Raw genomic sequence first — 20,280 nt, forward strand, 5'->3', positions numbered from 1 at the left:
GTTGTAAGAGTGATTATGTGCTTTTGTTGCTGAGGTGTTTTTTTCCTGTTCCCACACTGCACTCCCTCTGGAGTACAGTCTGGGGGTTGCCTTTTTTTTCTCTCCTCCCTCTCCTCATGTTATGCTGTAACTTTCTCAATCCAATCCTGCCTCCTGTCCTGTCTACCCCTCTGTCACATTGTATGTACATGTATGTTTGGACAGGTGGCGCTGCAATTTCGCTGGTACTTGTGACTAGTGACAAATAAAGGGCTTCATCATCATCATCATCATCATTATAGTTACTGTTACTCTTTGGTTGCTTGCATCTCTGGAAGTGTGTCAGTCTCTCTGTCTTTTGTCTGTCTTTGTCTTTCTCTCTTCCTCTCCCCTTTTCTTCCACCCCAACGGCCATCTGTCAAGACAGATGGCCGTCCTCCACAGAGCTGGGTCTTTCCGACGTTCCTGCCTGTTATAGGGAAGGTTTTCATTGCCACCGTACTCTACGGGCGAATTGTTGGGTCTATGTTAATCTTAAATAAGTCCTTGAGTGTGGTCTATACCTAGTCTGTAAAGTGTCCTGAGATAACTTTTGTTATGATTTGACATTATAAATAAAATTGAATTGAATTGAATTGAACTTCTGCCTCTACTTTCACACTATCAACCCAAAATATGCGCTGGTAAAACCATTTTATTCATTGTGTGAATTGCTGTTGTATTGTGTGAATTGCTGCTGTGGTTTACACTTTAGGGCCATGTAGAAAACTGCTATACAGAAGCAAAAACCAGCAGGAGGCTGAGAAGGTATTGGCACATTCAGTATGTTGGGTGCCTGCGCTGTACAGTTCTACACAACAGATGCCAGATCATGCAGGACAGATGTGGCCAGGGTGATCACAAACTGAAACAAATGTAAACACAGAGGTAGTGACAGATGGGTGGGCCAAGCAACATCATCATCGTCCCATGACACGGTTACACACAGGTATCTGTGACAAACAAAAACAGAAGATATACTATTTGTATAGGAAGACAATGCTCCATTGGCATTTACACTTTGAATCAAATTAAATCATTATTACAGCAGCACTCCAACATACACCAACATGGTTGTATCATTTAAGGTGAGAGACTCACAACCCTCAATTTACAGCAATGTGAATTTGGCGATGAACCCTGGTGTCAAGGCAACATTTGATCAAATCATATAAGAAAAGAGGAAGATTGTGCCTCTCAAAGTCAATGCGTACACACGGAGAATGACAGAGTAATAAGTAGATACAACAGACTCAGAGAATAATGGGTTATGCAAAGTAGAAGTCGACCGATTAATCGTTTTTGTCTATTAATCCACGCCGATAGGACGTTTTACAAACTATCGGAATTGGCAGAACTTGGCTCCGATAGTGGACAATGGCTGCAGTTTTTTCCACAGCGCTATAAACTGCTTCTCCTAATAGTGGTTCTCCTATCAAAACGGTACGCTTTAAAACCTCTTCCCAGATAAAGTCTGGTAGCTCTGTGATACCTGTAACGCAAGCTGCATGTGGCAAGTTTAGCTGCATTAGCTCATCCCTGGTGTACTGCAACCTGCTCTGGTCAATAGCCTCGATGATCAGCAGCAACAGGTGAAAAAATGTCCACAAAATGACGGGGAAGAGGGTATCCCAGCACCAAGTATACTTTAATGTAGTTGCAGCATAAATTGATAAATAAAAACAACGACTTAAAAGTATAAAAACATAAAACACTGACACGAGGACGCCAACTTCTCAGACAAACTCACTGCCGGTCGCTGCATGCGCCCATTCAGTTAATCAATTAACGAACCCAACAGAAGAGTCTGAAGCTGCTGTGGGCTGAATGCATCCCACTCAGTCCTGCAGCAAGATCGTGACAGTTAGAGGCCGGCCGATTAATAGGGTTAGATTTCTGCTGTTTTGAATTATTGGCATTGACCAACGCATGAGCAGGTTAAGCTTGGCTAAGCAGGTTCACTTAGTGACATCTGCGGGCAGCCTAGTGTTGTGGGATCAGACACAGCTACCAGAGAGAAAACAGTAAGGGTTAAATTCTTCTTATTGATATTCTTTCAAAGCCCTATATATTTAATTGTTCAGATATGAAATGTTTCTTACTAGAGAGAAAATGTGAATAACCTTAGGCTACTTTGACCTCTACTGACATTTTTGTTGTCAATGGCACCAACGGAAGTAAGCTAGTTTATAGGGACAGATAGCCGCCTACCGGAACTTGGTAACAGCCCCGGGCTAAATTATTATAATTAGACTGCATGAGAGCTCTGACACACGGTGCAGTTGGGAGCTTCAACGTTCAAAAGTGTGATCACACTTTATTAAAATTGTTGCTGACAATGTTTGTCACAAGTGCAACAACTAGTTTGCGTGTGAGAGCGAAAAAACAAACAATTTGTCGAAGATTATTGCAAAACTGGACTTTGACTGTCCCTGTTTTCATTTCATCAGCAACATGTGGTCTGAGTGATCTGACACAATGGATATGAAGATTAACGTAGCTACAGTGGAGGCACCCATTGTTTTGAGTACTTCAACGCCCATGTGGGCAAACGGAGTACCGTTTTGAAGCCAGGAGATTGCATTTTTGAAGTCGGCATCAATGGTTTCTGAAACCGGAAAATCATCATTTTTCAGATTGTTTCCTAACAAAGTCACGTGAGATAAAAAAAAAATGAGAGTGATTGCAATTCATCATGAGGGGAACATGAATTAAACAAATTTCAATCCATCAAATATTTGTCAAGCTGTTTCGCTCAAGATCACAAATGTGAACCTCAAAGGCTATAAAGGGAGAGTGGCTTCACTCTAGAACTTGATTAATGGTTTAAACATAAATCAATGAAAAACACCCACAAAACTTTCCCTAAATGCAAGTTGATGTGTTAAGTTTGCTATTTTTGTCAACAGGACCAAATCCACAAGATATTCAGTTTACTTTAAAAGAAAACAAAGAAAATCAACAAATATTTATTATATATAATAATATTTGAATCCAGTAAATTCTTATAATTTAAAAAAAATATCCTAATCAAAATTGATGCATCCGTATTGCTCAACTAATTCCTTAATCCACTGATAGCTTTGGCTGTAGTCATGGGGATTCATTCTTTGAGGACCATAAAGGCCTGCATCAAATGTCATGGCAATCCTTTCAATAGTTGCTGAGAAATTTCACTCCAAACCAGGGGATCACCAAAGGCATAGGAGTCATACTCTGGGTACCATGAATGTCTGTATAAAAAGTCATGGTAATCCATCCAAAATCTGAACGAAAAGACCAAAACGATGGACAGGCAGAAAAACATCCTAACATACATAGAGCCATACTGATAAAAAATACGTACATCTCATTCAACTCCCATGTTTCTCTTCTTTCTCCTTTTAATAGTGAGTGTTAGAGACAGCAGGAGCACCCAAACTTATTTGTAACTTTCGTTAAAACATTTTTAAACTTTTCTTATCATATCAGCATATATATGCATTAAAATCATCATCTTCTTTCAATTCAGAGTAAAGGCAGTTAGCAGTAATTGTAGCTAATTAATTCATACTGTAGTGAGTAACAAACATGCAGTTTTATTAAGACAATGGTCCCACCTCTTGCCTGTCCAGGATACTGGTTCTCTGTTACACCACTGTTCTCTCACCATTACATGCCAAGCTTTAGCTTAAACCTCATCCTGATTCCAAACTTCACTGATAAATCAAATCATAATGAGGAATTAATTTCCTGTCAATATGAGAAACACATTGTACAACTGCAGTCAGAGAAATGTTCCAAGTCTGAACATCTATGAGTCAAACAGATTTTTCTAAACATAGCTACAACAACACACACAAACAAAGAGTACATTGTACGCTCACTTGTTCTCAGCCTCTCAACATACGAAGACACAAGCCGTGTCTATCCGCCAAAGGGCTGTATAGGCAGTAGAGCTTCACACAGCAATCCGTAGATTGGCCACATTTAAAGATGTAATTTGAACAGACAAACAAAAAATCGGTTTTGAGCAATAAATCGGAATTGTGCATTAAGACCTGCAGTGTGAACGTAGTATAGTCCAGGAGTTCCTACAGCTTTCTCAGCTCAGGACCCAAAAGAGAAATTGTTACAGAAATACATCATGAATTCACGTGATTGAGAGTGAGGGAATCACAGATGCCACACTCAGCTTAACAGACCAGTGTAACAAAAACAAACAAACAACCAACCTCTTCTCTATTTTAAAAGGTGTAGTTTTATCCTAAAATATACAAATGTAATCACTCTCAATTGTCACTTATTGTGGGAGAAGTTCAGAGAAGTCATGGAGAAGGCCTTTTGGGCGGCACCAAGGTGCTTCTGGAAAACCATTCTGCACCTCAGGAGGGGGAACCTGGGAACCGTCCAAGCTGTTTACAGTAAGGACGGGACGCTGGTGACCTCAACTGATGAGGTAATCGGGCGGTGGAAGGAACACTTCTCCATTATCCAACTAACATGGCCTCTTTTGAAGAGGCAAAGCTGGAGGCTGATGGATGATCATTGTAAATATCTCTGGCTGAAGTCACTGAGGTAGTCAAACAACTCCACAGCGGCAAAGCCCCAGGGATTGATGAGATTCGTCCAGATATGCTGAAAGCTTTGGGTTGAGAGGGGCTGTCTTGGTTGACACGCCTCTTCAACATTGGATGGAAGTCTGGGACAGTGCCTAGGGAGTGGCAGACAGGGGTGGTGGTTCCCCTGTTTAAAAGGGGGGACCAGAGAGTGTGTGCCAATTACAGGGGTATCACTGTACTCAGCCTCTCTGGTAAAGTCTACTCCAAGGTGCTCTAAAGGAGAATTCGTCCTATAGTCGAACCTCAGATTGAAGGGGAACAATGCGAATTATGTCCTGGATGTGGAAAAACGGACCAGCTCTTCACTCTCGCAAGGATCCTGGAGGGGGCCTGGGAGTATGCCCATGCGGTCTACATGTGCTTTGTGGTTCTGGAGAAGGCATATGACCGGTTCCCTCGGGAGATACTGCGGGAGGTGTATGGGGTGAGGGGGACACTTCTGTGGGACATCCAATCTCTGTACACTCTGAGGCGTAGTCGTGGTGGGGAGGGGTTGCAGTTCGGTGGGCTGAGGATCTCTTCTCTGCTTTTTCCAGATGATGTGGTCCTGATGGCATCGTCGGTCAGTGACCTTCAGCACTCAATGGATCGCTTCGCAGCTGAGTGTGAAACTGCTGGGATGAGGATCAGCACCTCTTAATCTGAGGCCATGGCTCTCAGCAGGAAACCGGTGGATTGCTTACTCCGGGTAGGGAATGAGTCCTTACCCCAAGTGAAGGAGTTCAAGTACCTTGGGATCTTGCTCACAAGTGAGGCAACATTGGAGCATCAGTTTGGCCCGAGAATCAGAGCAGCAGGGGGCGGTATTACAGTCTCTCTACTGCACTGTCGTGACGAAAAATCTTTGTTCCTATCCTCACTCATGGTCATGAAAGATGGGTCATGACCGAAAGAACAATGTCACGGGTACAAGCGGCCAAAATGGGTCTTCTCAGGAGGGTGGCTGGAGACTCCCTTAGAGATAGGGTGAGAAGTCAGCCATCCGTGAGGAACTCGGAGTGGAGCCGCTGCTCCTTTGCGTTGAAAGGAGCCAGTTGAGGTGGTTCGGGCATCTAGTAAGGATGCCCCCTGGCTGCCTCCCTAGGGAGGTGTTCGAGGCACGTCCAGCTGGGAGGAGGCCTCGGGGAAGACCCAAGACCAGGTGGAGAGATTATATCTCCACACTGGCCTGGGAACGCCTCGGGAACCCCCAGTCAGAGCTGGTTCATGTGGCCTGGGAAAGGGAAGTTTGGGGTCTAGAGCTGCTGCCCCTGCGACTCGACCCCAGATAAGAGGTTGAAGATCAGTAATGAGTATGATTGAATAAAATCCATCACTATCTTTCTCATACTAACACAAAAATATATCAAAGTTAAAGCTGGCGTAGGCAGGTTCTTTTCTGCGTCATTGGGCCAAACTTCCATAATAACCTCAGACTTAAGGACCTCAAAAATAGTCTAGAAGAGAGTCTGACAATAAACACATAAAACACGCGTCAATATCTATAAAGTGTTTCAGAGAGGGAGAGAAAATGTTGCTAATAGTTCAGCTTTCTGCTTAGTGAAGCTAAAACACACAAACTAATTCAAGCTCATGTGTTTTTAGGTAGGTAGAGCTTCAAATCACAGTATGTCATTTCAATTGGCTTTACAGGCTCACAAATTTGCAAAAAAACAGGACGGTAATTCACATAGAATTTGACAGGATCAGAGTCATGATCAACATGATTAAAATAAATGACTAATACTCATGCAGTTCCTGTATGAAGAGAGGGGCTAAGGACACATAGGAGAGGTACTGGAGGATCGCTCTTTGTTAAAAAAAAATTCCTTTTCCAGATGTAGAAAAGAAATTACTGTATTTATTGACACTGGCCTAGCCACAATGCACTGATAACAGCAGAATTGCCATAATGAGGTGGAATGTTTGAACTAAGCAAGTAGATAAAGGAAGGCTGGGAGCTAAAAAATAATATCTACTGTAGCAATCCAAGGCCTTTTTACTGCAAGCCTGAGAGAAGCCCAGTGACCTACAGAATACTGTGTGAGGGAAAGACTACAGCACTGGGTAAAGTCACCCATGATCTGGTTACTCAACCATATCAGAAGAGTGCGGAGCACTACTGGAGTATTGTTTGGTGTGTGTGAATCCTGCGGTGAGAATAAATTATTTTATTTCCCTTTAATAAATAATGTCTAAGATGTATGCAGTGTAATTTAATGTAATGTATATTTTCAATGCCCGCTCTCTGTCCGCTGGTGTGCGTGCATCAGAAAGTGTGTAAATCCGTGACCATGTAGAGACAGAAATTATAGGCCATCGTGTGAATAAGTAATGCTTGGCCGATCCCGATTGACAATTTTGTAGAGTCTAACCTGCCTTTGCCGATTTTTGCAGATTTTAATTCACAGCATATAGAAACATTATTGAAACTTTTCTTACTTTTTTTGAACCAAAACTATAAAACAAAGTAGTCTAAATATTGGTAGAACTTACATTTTAAAATGTAACAGGTCCGGTAGTCTAACATTAATAACAGATTAACAACGCAGAACTGAAGGCAACTTTCAAATAATAAAATAAATAAGCTCAAATAAAAAAATGTAGCAGGAAATGGGAACTTGAAAAATATATGATCTGTACATTTCTTTTCCAAAAAAATGTGCAACAGCTAAAATCAGCAACTGAAGGACTAGAATGTACCTTCAGGTTGTTGTATTCAGAAGCTTAATGTAGTCACTTGAACATTAATGTCAGGTTTTTTTTTTTCAGACAGAATGTGTCACCTGACAGACGGCTGGGGGGGGGGGGGGGTGTACTCTCCAATATTGGAGACGTTAATTTTTGTCCCAACCATAAGTGGAATAGAAATACTTTATTGATCCCAAGCTGGGAAATCGCAGTAAATTATACCGTGGATGAGAAAAATATTCGATTTTGAAATCGAATGCTTTTATTTTGAAAGCGCAACACAATGTCCTGTCACCGGCCCAGACTATTTGGAAGCCGCAGACTGAGGCCGGAGAGTGGCGGAAAGACAGTAGCAGCTCAGTTTAAGTGATTTCTTTCTCATGGGGAAGAAAGGAAAGAGAGGAAATGACGGTTGGTAATAATTTTTCCAGGAGAATCATTCTATTTCCTGTCTAACCTTAGACGTGTTGATGTTGAGCTGATGTTGTTACTCAACACTCTTGCCAGGTAAACGGTGTATAACTATTTACGTGACTAGCGAAAATATGGCAGACTTTTCAGTAACGTAACGAACAATAGCGATTTGACACTAAAAACGGTATCAGTGATGACACTGGTGAGGGTGATCCAGGGAGAGCCAGCACTGCACAGTAGGGAAAAACAAACAAACAAGGGACACCTTATTGGCAGGGCCGGCTGGCCTGGCTGCCTTCATTTTCCCTGGCATAGTGAATCTTTTTAGCCCTTTTTTGTTTATGAGAAGCGATATTTTTTACTATTTGGTAAATGGTAATGGACTTGTACTTCTATAGCGCCTTTCTAGTCATCTGACTACTCAAGGCACTTCACAGTGTCTGTCACATTCACCCATTCACACAGACATTCACACTGATGGCAGTGGACATCTACATACCATCTAATCTGATCTAACCATTCACACCACATTTACACACCCATGCGCAGCACGGGGAGCAATTCCGGGTTCAGTGTCTTGCCCAAGGACACTTCGACATGTGGACCAGGGGGAGATGGGGATCGAACCACCAATCTCTCGAACAGAGGACGACCCACTCTGCCACCAAGCCACAGCTGCCCATTTGACTCAAACCTGAATTGAATTAGATGCATATTTGAGTGATATAAACACACAGAAAATAAATAATTATCAGCATTTCTTATAAAAAAAATAACAAATTAATGGTAAAATAAAATAAATATAATAAATATCTTTCCTGCTTAACTTAAAACTGTATAAATTGATATAAAACAACACAAAGCAGAACATAGTACACAATTAATGCAACAAGAAAAGTGCCGATATAAAGTCTGAGTAAAACTTAAAAAAACAAAAAACACTTGTGCCTAAAAGGCCGTGACTGTAGCCTACAGTTGTAGTCAGTTTATTGTTTTTTGCCGTCTGTACTTCTTCTGAGCTGAGTTTGTCTTTCAGTGCCACAGAGTAAAACTCTGAGCAAGACATTTCATCATTTAGAGTGACAATGAGCTCTCCTTTAATTCATTATTATTAATTATTGTTATTCATCTATGTATTAGTTTGATGTCGATTATTTATTTTTAGAAAATAATATTGTTATATATTTCTCCATACAGTTCATGCATTCATTGTACTTTCCCATATTAACCTTAACCAGAGTGTTGAAATCATTATTTCCATATCATATCTGCCTCTGGCGTTGCCTGGTGGACAATAGATTGGTCTCGGGTTCCCCTAGTTTTGGTGTCCCTTTGGAAGCCTGTTGCTTTAGGTCAGTTAGTCCACCATGGGCTATGGGAAAAGTCACAGCGCAGTGCGCTTAATAGATGTTATTGTGCACTTTTTCCACCCATGTTTTTCCTTCTAACCATTCCTCTTGGTATTTTTGCATTCTTTTCTGTTTTTTCTCTCGGAGGAGTAGTTGCATTGCTGCTAGAAGATGTACCGCCCGAGATCTGTAAAGTACTGTCGGCATTACTGCCGTCCATGCTGTTTTGTTGACTTCCGGTATCTTCTTCGCAAGCAACGATACCTCGACCAATGAGATGAGCAGGATTCTGGATCATCATACAAGTGTGTGAGTGTGCTGTCAGCTCATTGGTCACAGAGCAGGAGAGGCTGAGAATAAGTTTACCGTAAATTTTCTCATAAGGCACCATTTATTCATTCATTCTATTGACAGTTTACATACTATTTTTTATTCTCACGGTAATACGGGACAAAGTGCGTCCCTTTTCAGCTCAATACGGGACGCATACTTTTGTTTCTGAATACGGGACGATTCCGTTTCTCAAGGGACGGTTGGCAACCCTGCTGCACGGTTACTGCAGGTACGTGCTCTATAAAGGGGGAGGTGATTTTAGTTTGTTGAACATGATATGACGTGAACACGGTTTAATTTAAACAATAATATAACAACCATGATTTTATTGCACTAGCTTTTCCAAGTATTTTCAGGGTTCATACACTTTCAAGGTCCATTTTCAAACTTTTCCAGCACCTTTCGGCTATGGTAAATTACATATTTCTACGACTAAATACATATTGAAAATAATTTCACTTTTTTAAAATCACGTTAAAATAGATGGTATTATGCTATACACTACAAAAATTGTGTTTTGTAATAACAAGGATAAGAAATATGATTAAATTCCTATTCTATAGCTATTGAAAAAAAATTGTGTTTTACGATACCAAAATAATGACTTTGATACAATACCTGCCTAAAATATATCAATAGCGATACTGACAGCAATAAACTAAAACATTATCAAGTTTAGTAATGGAATAAAATATTAGATGACAGAACGTGGAACTTAAAATTATTTATTTGTATGAATTAAAACACTTAAACTTAACTAGTCAAAATAAAAAACATTTTTGTAAAAGCTGCTGAGCATTATAACTACTTAACATGTTCATTTAATAAAATAAGATCATCCTTTATTCCTCCTACAAAGGGGAAATTTGCAATTTGCACTTCATGTTGATAAAGTTCAAACCCTACAAACTACAGTAGTGACTACAGTACAACACAAATGACCCAACCTGGAGGAGAGCTGTGCTCTAACCATTTTCTACAAATATAAAGTATTATAGATGTTGGTGACAAAAATGTACATGCTGTAAAAAATAGTTAAAATAGTTAATTTATAAGTGTTGGTAAAGTGAATGTTTCCAGTGTAAAAGTTGCATTTGCATACAGAGATGTGTGAACCACATCGGACAGTTAAACAGTTAGCTTTACCCCTGAATGCCTCAACCAACTCTGATGGTGAAAAAAGTTCACTTGTCACTAAATAAACACTCATTTGACTTCACGCTACATCCGGGGGATATTTATGTTATTATATTATTATTATTATTATTTATGTTATCTCTAACCTGCAGCTCTCTGAACTCTTTGAACAGGTCTTCATTACTGTCAGCTCCATATTTCTCCAGGTTGGTCTGTATGGATTTAAAACATTTACAGACGGGTTTCCGTGGGCTTGACACTGTCGGCTATGTTTTTCCAACAATTCTAGGACGGTCGGCAGGAGCACTCATGTATGTCTGTCAATGTGACTGTCTGTCACTATGAAACTACGCCCACTCTGGCTGCAGACAGTGAGGAAGTGGAAAGAAGCTGCACACACAGACACAGACACGCTGTCACACAAAGTTCTTAAAGTACCGATACTAATAAAACATGAAATAATATTGTTTCTAACGGCAGGGTACTGCGGTACCTTTCTAGTATCGGTTTACCGTGCAACACTAGCAGATACAATTTTAAGCATTTTCAAGTACTTCCTTAAAAATGTAAACACTTTTCAAACCTTGAAAACACAACATTAAAATTAAAACATTTTCAAGGATTTCAAGAACTTATACGAACCCTGTATTTTTCTATACCTTATTATTCTTCACTGCTTTCGTATTAGAGATCAGATGAAGGTTTGCAGTGTAGTTAATTTATGACATTTATGTAACCATTAACAGATCCGTCAGGTTTCCTATATGTGTCCCCCCAAAATGGTAAACTCATTCCTATGCCCCTGAACAGAACAATTCCAAAGTCACCAAATTACGGAATCGACTTCAAACGAGAATCCAGTTCTACAGTTCCATGTTCCACACACATTTGAAGTTCAAGGAATCAATTTAAATAAACATCACTGAAGATATGAAAACCTAACTACATCAAGCTGTAAATACTGTAATTATCCTGTCCAATTCCCTCAAAATCAATTAACCATGTACAGTATATTGCTGTTGCTCTACAAATAAAGTGAAATGACTGCATGCTAATTAAAACATCAATACATGGTAATATCTACTATAATGCTTGTCATGTATTTTAATGTACTGCTGGGGGAAATCTCAAATTAGCTACTCTTCACAGCGCTCAAAAATGTTGATTTGCATTGAAAAATTATCCACCACGTTTATTTCATCATCAGTCATTTGGCTATTTTCATATTTCTTGGTGATTAACATGAACAATGAGTTAATTTCTTGGTTTAGCCCGATGAAGTCAGCACAGTATAAACAGTGTACACTCTGCTCCTGCAGTGCGATGTCCCTCAACGTGAGGGTTTCTAATATGCTGGGGCTGTGGGGCTGGCCGGGCTGAGCTGTGTGCAAAGCGTCACCACTCACATGTGGTGTTGTCATGCTCCGCTGAGAGGATCCCTTCTCTATGATGTTCACTACAGCAGAATCGAGATGAGATGGAAATGTGTGTTGGCATGGCCGAGGGCAGATTCAGAGCCTCTGTGCAGATTTAGTGTGGAATCTCCAAGCGGTTGTGTGCACTGACCTCTTTCTGTGGCTTTATATATCTACAGTTAGAGTCTCTTCCCCCATTCTCTGCAACAGTCCTAATTCCTACAGACAGGAGGAGGGAGAGCTGAGCTATGGGAAAAAGAAAGAGCACCTGCCCTCTGTTTTGCTTGCTTTTATAGTCAAACATACACATTTCTGTTGGTATCAAGAGTTTCAGCCTCAGTGTGTCAGACTCTTTTTAGGTGAGCAATGGGTTTTGTACCCACACTGGGTGTTTTTCAAGTTACTGTGGAAAATGCCTCACTGTTATGGGATTACATAGAATAATCCTGTGGTCCTAGTATAGTCTTGAATTTGATGTACTGTAGTTGCACCACACATCTGGAACATACTTCCAGAAAACTGCAGGTCTGCGGCAACTGCACTGTAACTTCTGTAACTGTTACCGTCTTTTACATGTTTTAAATGACCTTTTATGTGTTTTAAATCTTTTATATGTTTAATGCGTTTGTTTTTCCCAAATGCTTTTAATGGTTAATGTAAAGCACTTTGAATACAAATAAATACAAATACAAATAAACTTGCCTTGCCTTACATTATGAGATGGGCTGGAACTGGAAATGAAATAATCAGTGACATCACAGCAATGTTTAACTGGAGCGACAAAAACCGATTAATCAGACAATCAAAGACAGAAACACTGAAAACTTTCTGATCACTTCCCTTGCAACTGACAGATTGAGACCAACACCTTCTTTCGTTTTAAAATGAAAAGAGGATGGTAGTTGATGGAAACACTTTTCCATAGTAATTCTCCAGTGGCCGGGGGGACACAGTAGAGGTCTGAAGACCTCAATGGATATTTTGACTGTTCAAGCTGTATTATATAGTCAGAGCAATGAGCACACATTTGAAATGATTATAAGGAACATGTACATGAAGCTGTAATAATCAGAAGCCACAGTTAGACCAATGGGTGTAGGTTTCATTTTAACATGGGTGATTTTTTTCTGCACCAATTTCTGCTTTTTCTGCATAAATTTACAGTATGGTTGTCTTCATTTATGTAATGAAAACATGGCTGATAAATCAAACTATACAAATATAATGCAATAACTCTCAGGAAGACTGTATTGCTGTTAAATATTGATGTTATCCCTGCTGAGTCAGCACACATGTAGGCATGGTTCAGTCTCCTGTCCTGTTTAAATGTGCATGTGGCACTTGTTCACCTCACTGATACATTAGTTAAATTAATTTATAAACCCTGGACTTTATTGTGTTTCAGCAAGATTTCTGCTCATGTTCAAAACTTTCAGCACTTTCAAAATAAAACGTAACCCATCTTTGTTCTCTGAGATTTGGAGAATAAATAGACGTAATATTCTGAGGGAAAAATGTCACAATAATACAAGAATAAAGTCGTTCTTTAATGAAAATCTCCACGCCTATGTGCATAACATCATTGCTCTGCTGATATGGTCCGTCTGACAGACACAGAAGCCTGTGTGGGATTCTCTCTGTGCGCTGTTCTTCATTGGAGAACTCTTCTCATCAGGTATAAATCTCACCACTGTGTGGTTTATTGTCACACAAATGTTACCCTTACCACCTCTAATAAGTGTAGCTCAGCCGCTTCCCCAAGCTTTTCAGTGGGAAGCATCCTGGAGACAGTCTCAAAAATAGCAAAGTTGTCTCTAAGTGGGGGGCACAGAGAAAGCAGAGGAAAGACACCACAGTAGTTCAAACGTTTTACAAGTCTAAACAACTGGAGCCCATTGATCCGCTCCCCCTTCATTTCTGGCAGGAAGTACATCTGCAGGTGGCGTGAGCCTTCAGATTAGCCCCTCCCTTTCAGCCAATCAAATGCTAGCATGCTATGTTGTCTTGGAGATGTAGCCTCTGGGAGGGCACGTCGGAATGATCTAATATGACTTCATTCCAAAGATAATGCTAACAAGTTTGCTCACATATTGGTAGGGACGATTATGTTCTCCCAATGGACATGTCCCCATAGTCCATATGCAAACCATCACCCTTGGTTAGACCATAGAAGCTACATGTAGTCATTAATATAATTACTGTTAAATGTCACCAACCGTCTGAAAACCTAAGAGCAGTGAATAATTCTTAGAATCAGCCATGAAGAAGTCACTGAAGCCAAATTCTTGTTGTGGCACAGCTAACTGTATTCATGCTTATTACTGCGTTCAGGTTGTCTGCTCTGTTTTTTTCCTGTCACATGCTAATTCTCCTGTCATTTCAGAACCAGCCACCTGCAGTAACCCCTTTGCCGCCATTTTTCATCACCTGACCTTCCCTACCTACTCACCTTTCCATTTCTCTCATCAGCCTTGCAGCAGACATACCAGCCCACCACCATGCATTCCTTGCCAGACAATCAAGTTCATGCACCCTCGCTTAAATTCTTGAAGAAAACTTTGTTACACATGCCTTCACAGTGAATGAAGAATTACAAACAGAAAGAATTCTTGATGAATTGAAGTAACAGGGGTGTGCGCTTAACAACAAACTATATCAAAACATCCATTTACAAACACACGTTTTCACATTTAAATGACTTCAATTCATTAAGCAATGATCATTTTGTGGATGAAGTATAACTAGGAGTGTAATGCACGCACATTCAAGGCAGAGGAGTAATCCTGAGCTGTCACTATGATAAATGAAGGGTGACAGTAAAGGCATGAAGAAATGTACAGTAACTATTTAAATATGCACCCATTAAGCCCCACTAAGCATTAACACAGCTTTGAGGGTTGTAGATAGAAAAACTAAACTGCCTTTCAGATTTTTTTCCCGTATACTTTTCTCAATTCTTAGCTTATAGAGTAGACGAACCACCAGTGTAGTCCTTCTCTTCCATCGGGTATAACACACATTAATACAGAGAGAAACACAGGATAATCCTCAGAAGTCAGCGCCTCGACCACTACTCAATATGAGAAACTGTCAACATCACCGTGTTCCTCTGAAGCAAAAAGAGTGGTCTGCAACCTACCTTGCATCCAAACATCAACGACAAAGTGTTGTTGGTGCAGGCAACTTTGCAGTGGCACAGCACTGGTGTGCACTCGGGGCTTTTGACTATGGGAGACATTCCGTAAAAAAAGAAAAAAGCAGCTTGACGGACTCTGCAGGAGCACAGAGCTTTAAGGCAGAAAGACCAAAAGCTACAGTCGGAATGGATAAGAAAGCTAGAAGGAGGCTTCACGCTTCATAAGAGCGAGGTTTTGCATACGGGCTTTTGCTCATACACACACAAACACACTCACACTGTCCCCACTATACAATTATCTCTCTCTATCTCTATCTCTATCTCTCTCTCTCTCAGGAATACCCACTCTCTCTATCTCTCTCTTCCCACTCTACCTTGATCCCCCTAACCATCCTCCCTACTGCAGTTTGTGTCATTTCCGTGGAAGAATGAACTCATTACCAGAATAATCTGCCATATCACTTGTCCTTAACTAGAGCAAATTTGCATTTGGAAAAAAATATTGACACTTATTGGTTTACTATTAATTAAGTTTTTCAGAAGTGGGGAGGGATTGGTTAGTCTTAGCTGGTAAAACATATTTATTAAGTGATTGGTTAGTCTTATTTAGTAAAACATATTCATAAACTGTTTGGTTAGTCTTAGCTGGTAAAACATATTTATTAAGTGATTGGTTAGTCTTATTTAGTAAAACATTCATAAAATGACTGGTTAGTCTTATTTTTAATACACATTTATAAAGTGATAGGTTAGTCTTAAATAAAACATTTATGAAGTGATTAGTTACTCTTAATTAGTAAAACCTATTCATAAAGTGACTGGTTCGTCATATTTAGTAAAAAAAAATATATAGTGATTGGTTAGTCTTATTTAGTAAAACATATTTATAAAGGGATTGGTTAGTCTTATTTGGTAAAACATATTCATAAAGTGATTGTTTAGTCTTAGTTGGTAAAACATATTTATTAAGGGATTGCTTAGTCTTATTTAGTAAAACATATTTATAAAGGGATTGGTTAGTCTTATTTGGTAAAACCTATTCATAAAGTGACTGGTTCGTCATATTTAGAAGAAACAGATTGCGCACACAACAGTAACTCTGCAAATGTGTAGTTATCTGCCTGTTTATTTCAAGTCTGTTGTCTAATCTGCATATACACTGAACAAAAATATAAATGCAACACTTTTGTTTTTGATCCAGTTTTTTCATGAGCTGAAATCAAAGATCTAAGACTTTTCCTGTACGCAAAAGGTAAATTACTTTACATTATACAATATGATTGTATATCACATTATATTGTATCAAAAGTACTGAAGCTATAAGAAAAGCAGATCTACAATCAGATTCTTAACCACAGGCTACAAAGATTAAATGAAACAATGAAAAATTTAATCGATGAAAATGAACTGTGTTGGTGTGTGTTCAGTGACTTTTTCTGTAACAGTACCAGTGTGCAGGTTGTTAATAAAAAAGAAGAAAAAAATTATCCCATTTTGTGGGCCAAGGAATTTTTTTCTTTTTGTCGTGGTATCAAAAGAGGTATTGAGTATCGTTTTGCTCAGTTGATTCTTCGTGTGCCCCCTACCTTGCCTTCACTGATTGATTTCCTGGTTTTAATCTCTACTGGCACCTGGATTAAAGATGATGGAACTATTGCTCATTGCCGGTTCACTGTCTATTCTGTGCAGCATTACACGTACAGCATGTATTCCCACTTGCCACAGCATTATAGATTTAAATCGCCATTCCAGCAACTGAACATTGGGTTACTGAAGTACATCCTGATCGTTGACTTCTGCTCTAGTGTCTGCTTGAGTACCCGTTGGATTTCCCTGTTACCAGATGCACTAAATAGATGAAATTCTCTGTAGCCAAGAAAAAGTAATGTAAAGACCTACTACACAGGTTCAATACACAAAAGGACATGTAACCCTGTTAGAGCTGTTTAAAACTTATGACTGTATTTCACCCTCTGTCTCTCATTAGTGGTCAGCCTGCAGCAGAGCTGCAGAGGGCAAGATCATTAAAAGTCTGACGAGTCAGTGAGTACGCGTGTGAGGACTATATACAACAGCTGCAGGAGCTGCAGCATCAGGGTCTTTCCAAACACCTTGGCAGGGTCTGTATGAACTCTGCATCCTGATTCGCTAATATATAAATAAACTTTATTGTCCTCAAGGGGAAATTATTTTCCACTTCAACCATACAGTTTATGGGCAGCCCGCCGACAGTTAATACACATATGGACAAGCAACAGAATAAACATATCCACAGATATATGGCAGAGTGAGGCTATAGATCTTGGCCTTTTTACCGTGTACAGCATAGTACAGTGTTATCTGATCTGAACCACTAGATGGGACTGTAACACCGAGGATAGCACTGATCAAGTGTGGAACAGAGAGGGCCAACAACTAAAATTGCACTTTAATAAATGGTGACTGAGGTCAATGTGGATTCATTAATCGGGGAGCCTGTGACAAACAATTCCAAAGCATATTTCATAAAGGATAACAAAATCTGTGAGACAAATGTACAAAAAATAATGCAAAATGCACACCACACACTCTAGTGAATTCTGGTGTTTAGTAACTCCTAAACTAAAGCATTCCTTTGTTTTTTTTTCTGGGCCATTTAGTAAGGCTGCAGGCAGTGGGAGACATTTCTTAGGTGATGTGACAAGACTAGGTAAAACTTAGCCCCATTCACAGCAAATTCTAGATTCATCCAATAAGGAAATGCCAGAAATTCATGCACTTTTACTTGTCAGAAGCTGGAACACAGCATAACCGACAGTGGCAAGCTGCGCATTTACATCTATAGAAAGTATGTCTCCACAGACACTCAGTTTGGAATACTCAACAAAGAGGCAACAAGTGCTTTCATTAGTGAGTCATATGATCAATCATCATTGTTTTAACTCACTCTGTGATAGATAGGAACTTCAAAAACAATTAACTAGATGGAAATGTTACGGATTGTATCTTTAAATGAAGGACCTGTTGCCTGCCTGGTCTCAAGGGCCACATCGCTAAATAAAGGCAGTAAGGGGGTGCGGGGGTGGGGGGTTATTAACTTTCTACATGAGTGAGGAAAGCAGTTGTTATCCAAAACTACTACACAGGTGCAGGTGGTTTGAAATGAATCTGAATGTGGACTGAGTTATGATCTTCGCCTTTTCAGAGGTGGTTGAAGTCAGATGTAAAATGTTGCAATGTGTGAAAAAAGGATTCACAAAATACTTCACCTCCATCTTCCAAAGCTAATTAATAAGCTGTTAAAGGCCACATGTGCTTTTCTTTGTTAAGGGAACAAGATAACTCTAGTATGCGCGTGCTGTCCTTGCGATTGGCAGCCCTGTACACTGTAAATAAATTAGTGACACTGCTACATGTAGGGCCACTACTGCCTAACACAGTTCTCTTGAGAATTTCTGACCTGCCTATTTCCATCTGTAGCACTCAGCTCTATGCCCACTGGTTCCTACTGAACATTTTAAAAACCTATGGACAATCTTCTCAGACACCTCACAAATATATAGTTTCAGTATTCTAAAATATGATGAGTGAATCCACTTTTGTCTAGTCAGTAGGACAGTGTGTGAGTCCAAATAGACTACTCTGTAATTTTCTTAATTTACAGTTGTGTACTGTAAATAATACAGTATTGACGGTTTATTTGATTGCTTTCACAGTATTTTAGAGTTAATTTATTGGTTTATAAATACATTACATAGCTGTTTTCTTCATTGTAGTATCTTAAAGTTGAGTTATTTGTTTTAATTAGGGCCCGAGTATGAAAGTACCTGGGGCCGAAATGGCAATGTAACTGCAAAATGAGAGGAAAAAAATCCAAAAGCTTCTTACTGCACTTTAGTTTTTATTTAAAGTATAAAACTGCACATGACAAAAAAAACTGCATGTAAAGCGTTTTTCTTGTAAATAGTGTGTCATGATCTGGCTAAGGTGGTCACAAAGAGGGAGACAACACCATGTTAATTATTTAAACAATACTGTATTAAATCAGATTAAACCCAGTTAAACCAAATTAAAGAACCAAATTAACTATATACAGAATGGGATGTGGAAATCAGTGAAATCAGTGGTTTAGGTTGTGTATAAGTGAAAGGTGGGTGTGTGATGGTGTTGTAAAGAGTTTCTCTGCATGGTTTGGTCTTTCATCCACATGTAACCGCAGTTATTGCTCCTGAAACCAGAGTTTTTTGTAACTGGAGTCCAGGGTGAACTTTTTGGAAAAGTCTGGTTTCAGCAGTCATGTGTGGTGTATTTGCCATGGAATTCGGCACTGGTTGTGGAAAGAAATAACCAATGTTCCCCGGTTACATGTAAAGCAGGGAACAAAGGACCCAGGGACCTAAGGTATGCTCCCTGCTGAAGTCATTCAAAGCTGTGGCCTCTACACTTCCTATTCATTTTTGAATCCTATAGAAGAAAACATTGTTGAAATCTTCTCTTCTTCTTCTTCTTCTTCTTCTTCTTCTTCTTCTTCTTCTTCTGACACAATGATTACTGTTTTCTAATTTTAATCACTGTTTTTTTTCACAAAATAAAGGTTTTCTCATGATCTGCATCTTGGCAGTCCCTCCTCTTCGTTGTGTCTGCTCTGTATATGTTTTTGATCCTCGTCTCTCCCCTTCCCTGTGAGTGTTGTGCCTGCTTGCTTCCATGCTTGTTCGTCTCCTCCTGCCACTGCCGCTCACTACAGCCGACGGACATCCATCTTGGGAAAGCTTCCGACCTGCATGACACAGCCCGCGTTGAAACGCGACTCCGCCATTACGAGAGGAGATCACCACGTTTTCACCCAGCACCACCAGCACTCTTCGTGGGACCCCGGGACCCCTCCTTGCACGCCATTACTTCTTCCTGCACCATGGTATTGTCACCGGATCACAATAAATATCACCTTTAACTGAATCTCCTGCATCGAGTCGTGCTTTTGGGTTCAACCTCTGTTGTGCACCATAACAGGTTTTTGTTGAAGTACAGCAGTGGTATAGCCACAGCGGACATTCTATTGAATTCTGAACGATAAAAATAACCGTATTTCACAATAAATCAAGAATTAATACTTGGTCCTCTAAAATAGTCACTGAACAAATAGTCACTCACTGAATAAGGTAATAAATACAGTTGAGATCAAATTTAGAGGGTTCACAGGCCTCTGTTCAGGGTAATTCAGGCTA

At 39.8% G+C, this 20,280-nt stretch overlaps 1 protein-coding gene across 3 annotated transcripts in view; it reads right to left on the reverse strand.

The window, feature by feature from the left end:
• Positions 1 to 20,280, reverse strand: part of dlg2 (discs, large homolog 2) — a gene marked incomplete at its 5' end in the record, with an annotated part of 390,565 nt that overhangs the window by 203,133 nt on the left and 167,152 nt on the right. The window contains one exon of one of the 3 annotated variants that reach the window (XM_083926484.1): positions 15,077 to 15,175. The exons of the other annotated variants lie outside the window; for them this stretch is intronic. Within the exon in view, the coding sequence (XP_083782610.1) occupies positions 15,077 to 15,175 (99 nt within the window). Of the gene's footprint in view, positions 1 to 15,076; positions 15,176 to 20,280 lie in introns of those variants that run through there. 3 annotated transcript variants of the gene reach the window in all.

The sequence above is a fragment of the Echiichthys vipera genome (genome assembly GCF_963691815.1).
Source record: "Echiichthys vipera genome assembly, chromosome: 14".
NCBI classification, from domain to species: domain Eukaryota; kingdom Metazoa; phylum Chordata; class Actinopteri; order Perciformes; family Trachinidae; genus Echiichthys; species Echiichthys vipera.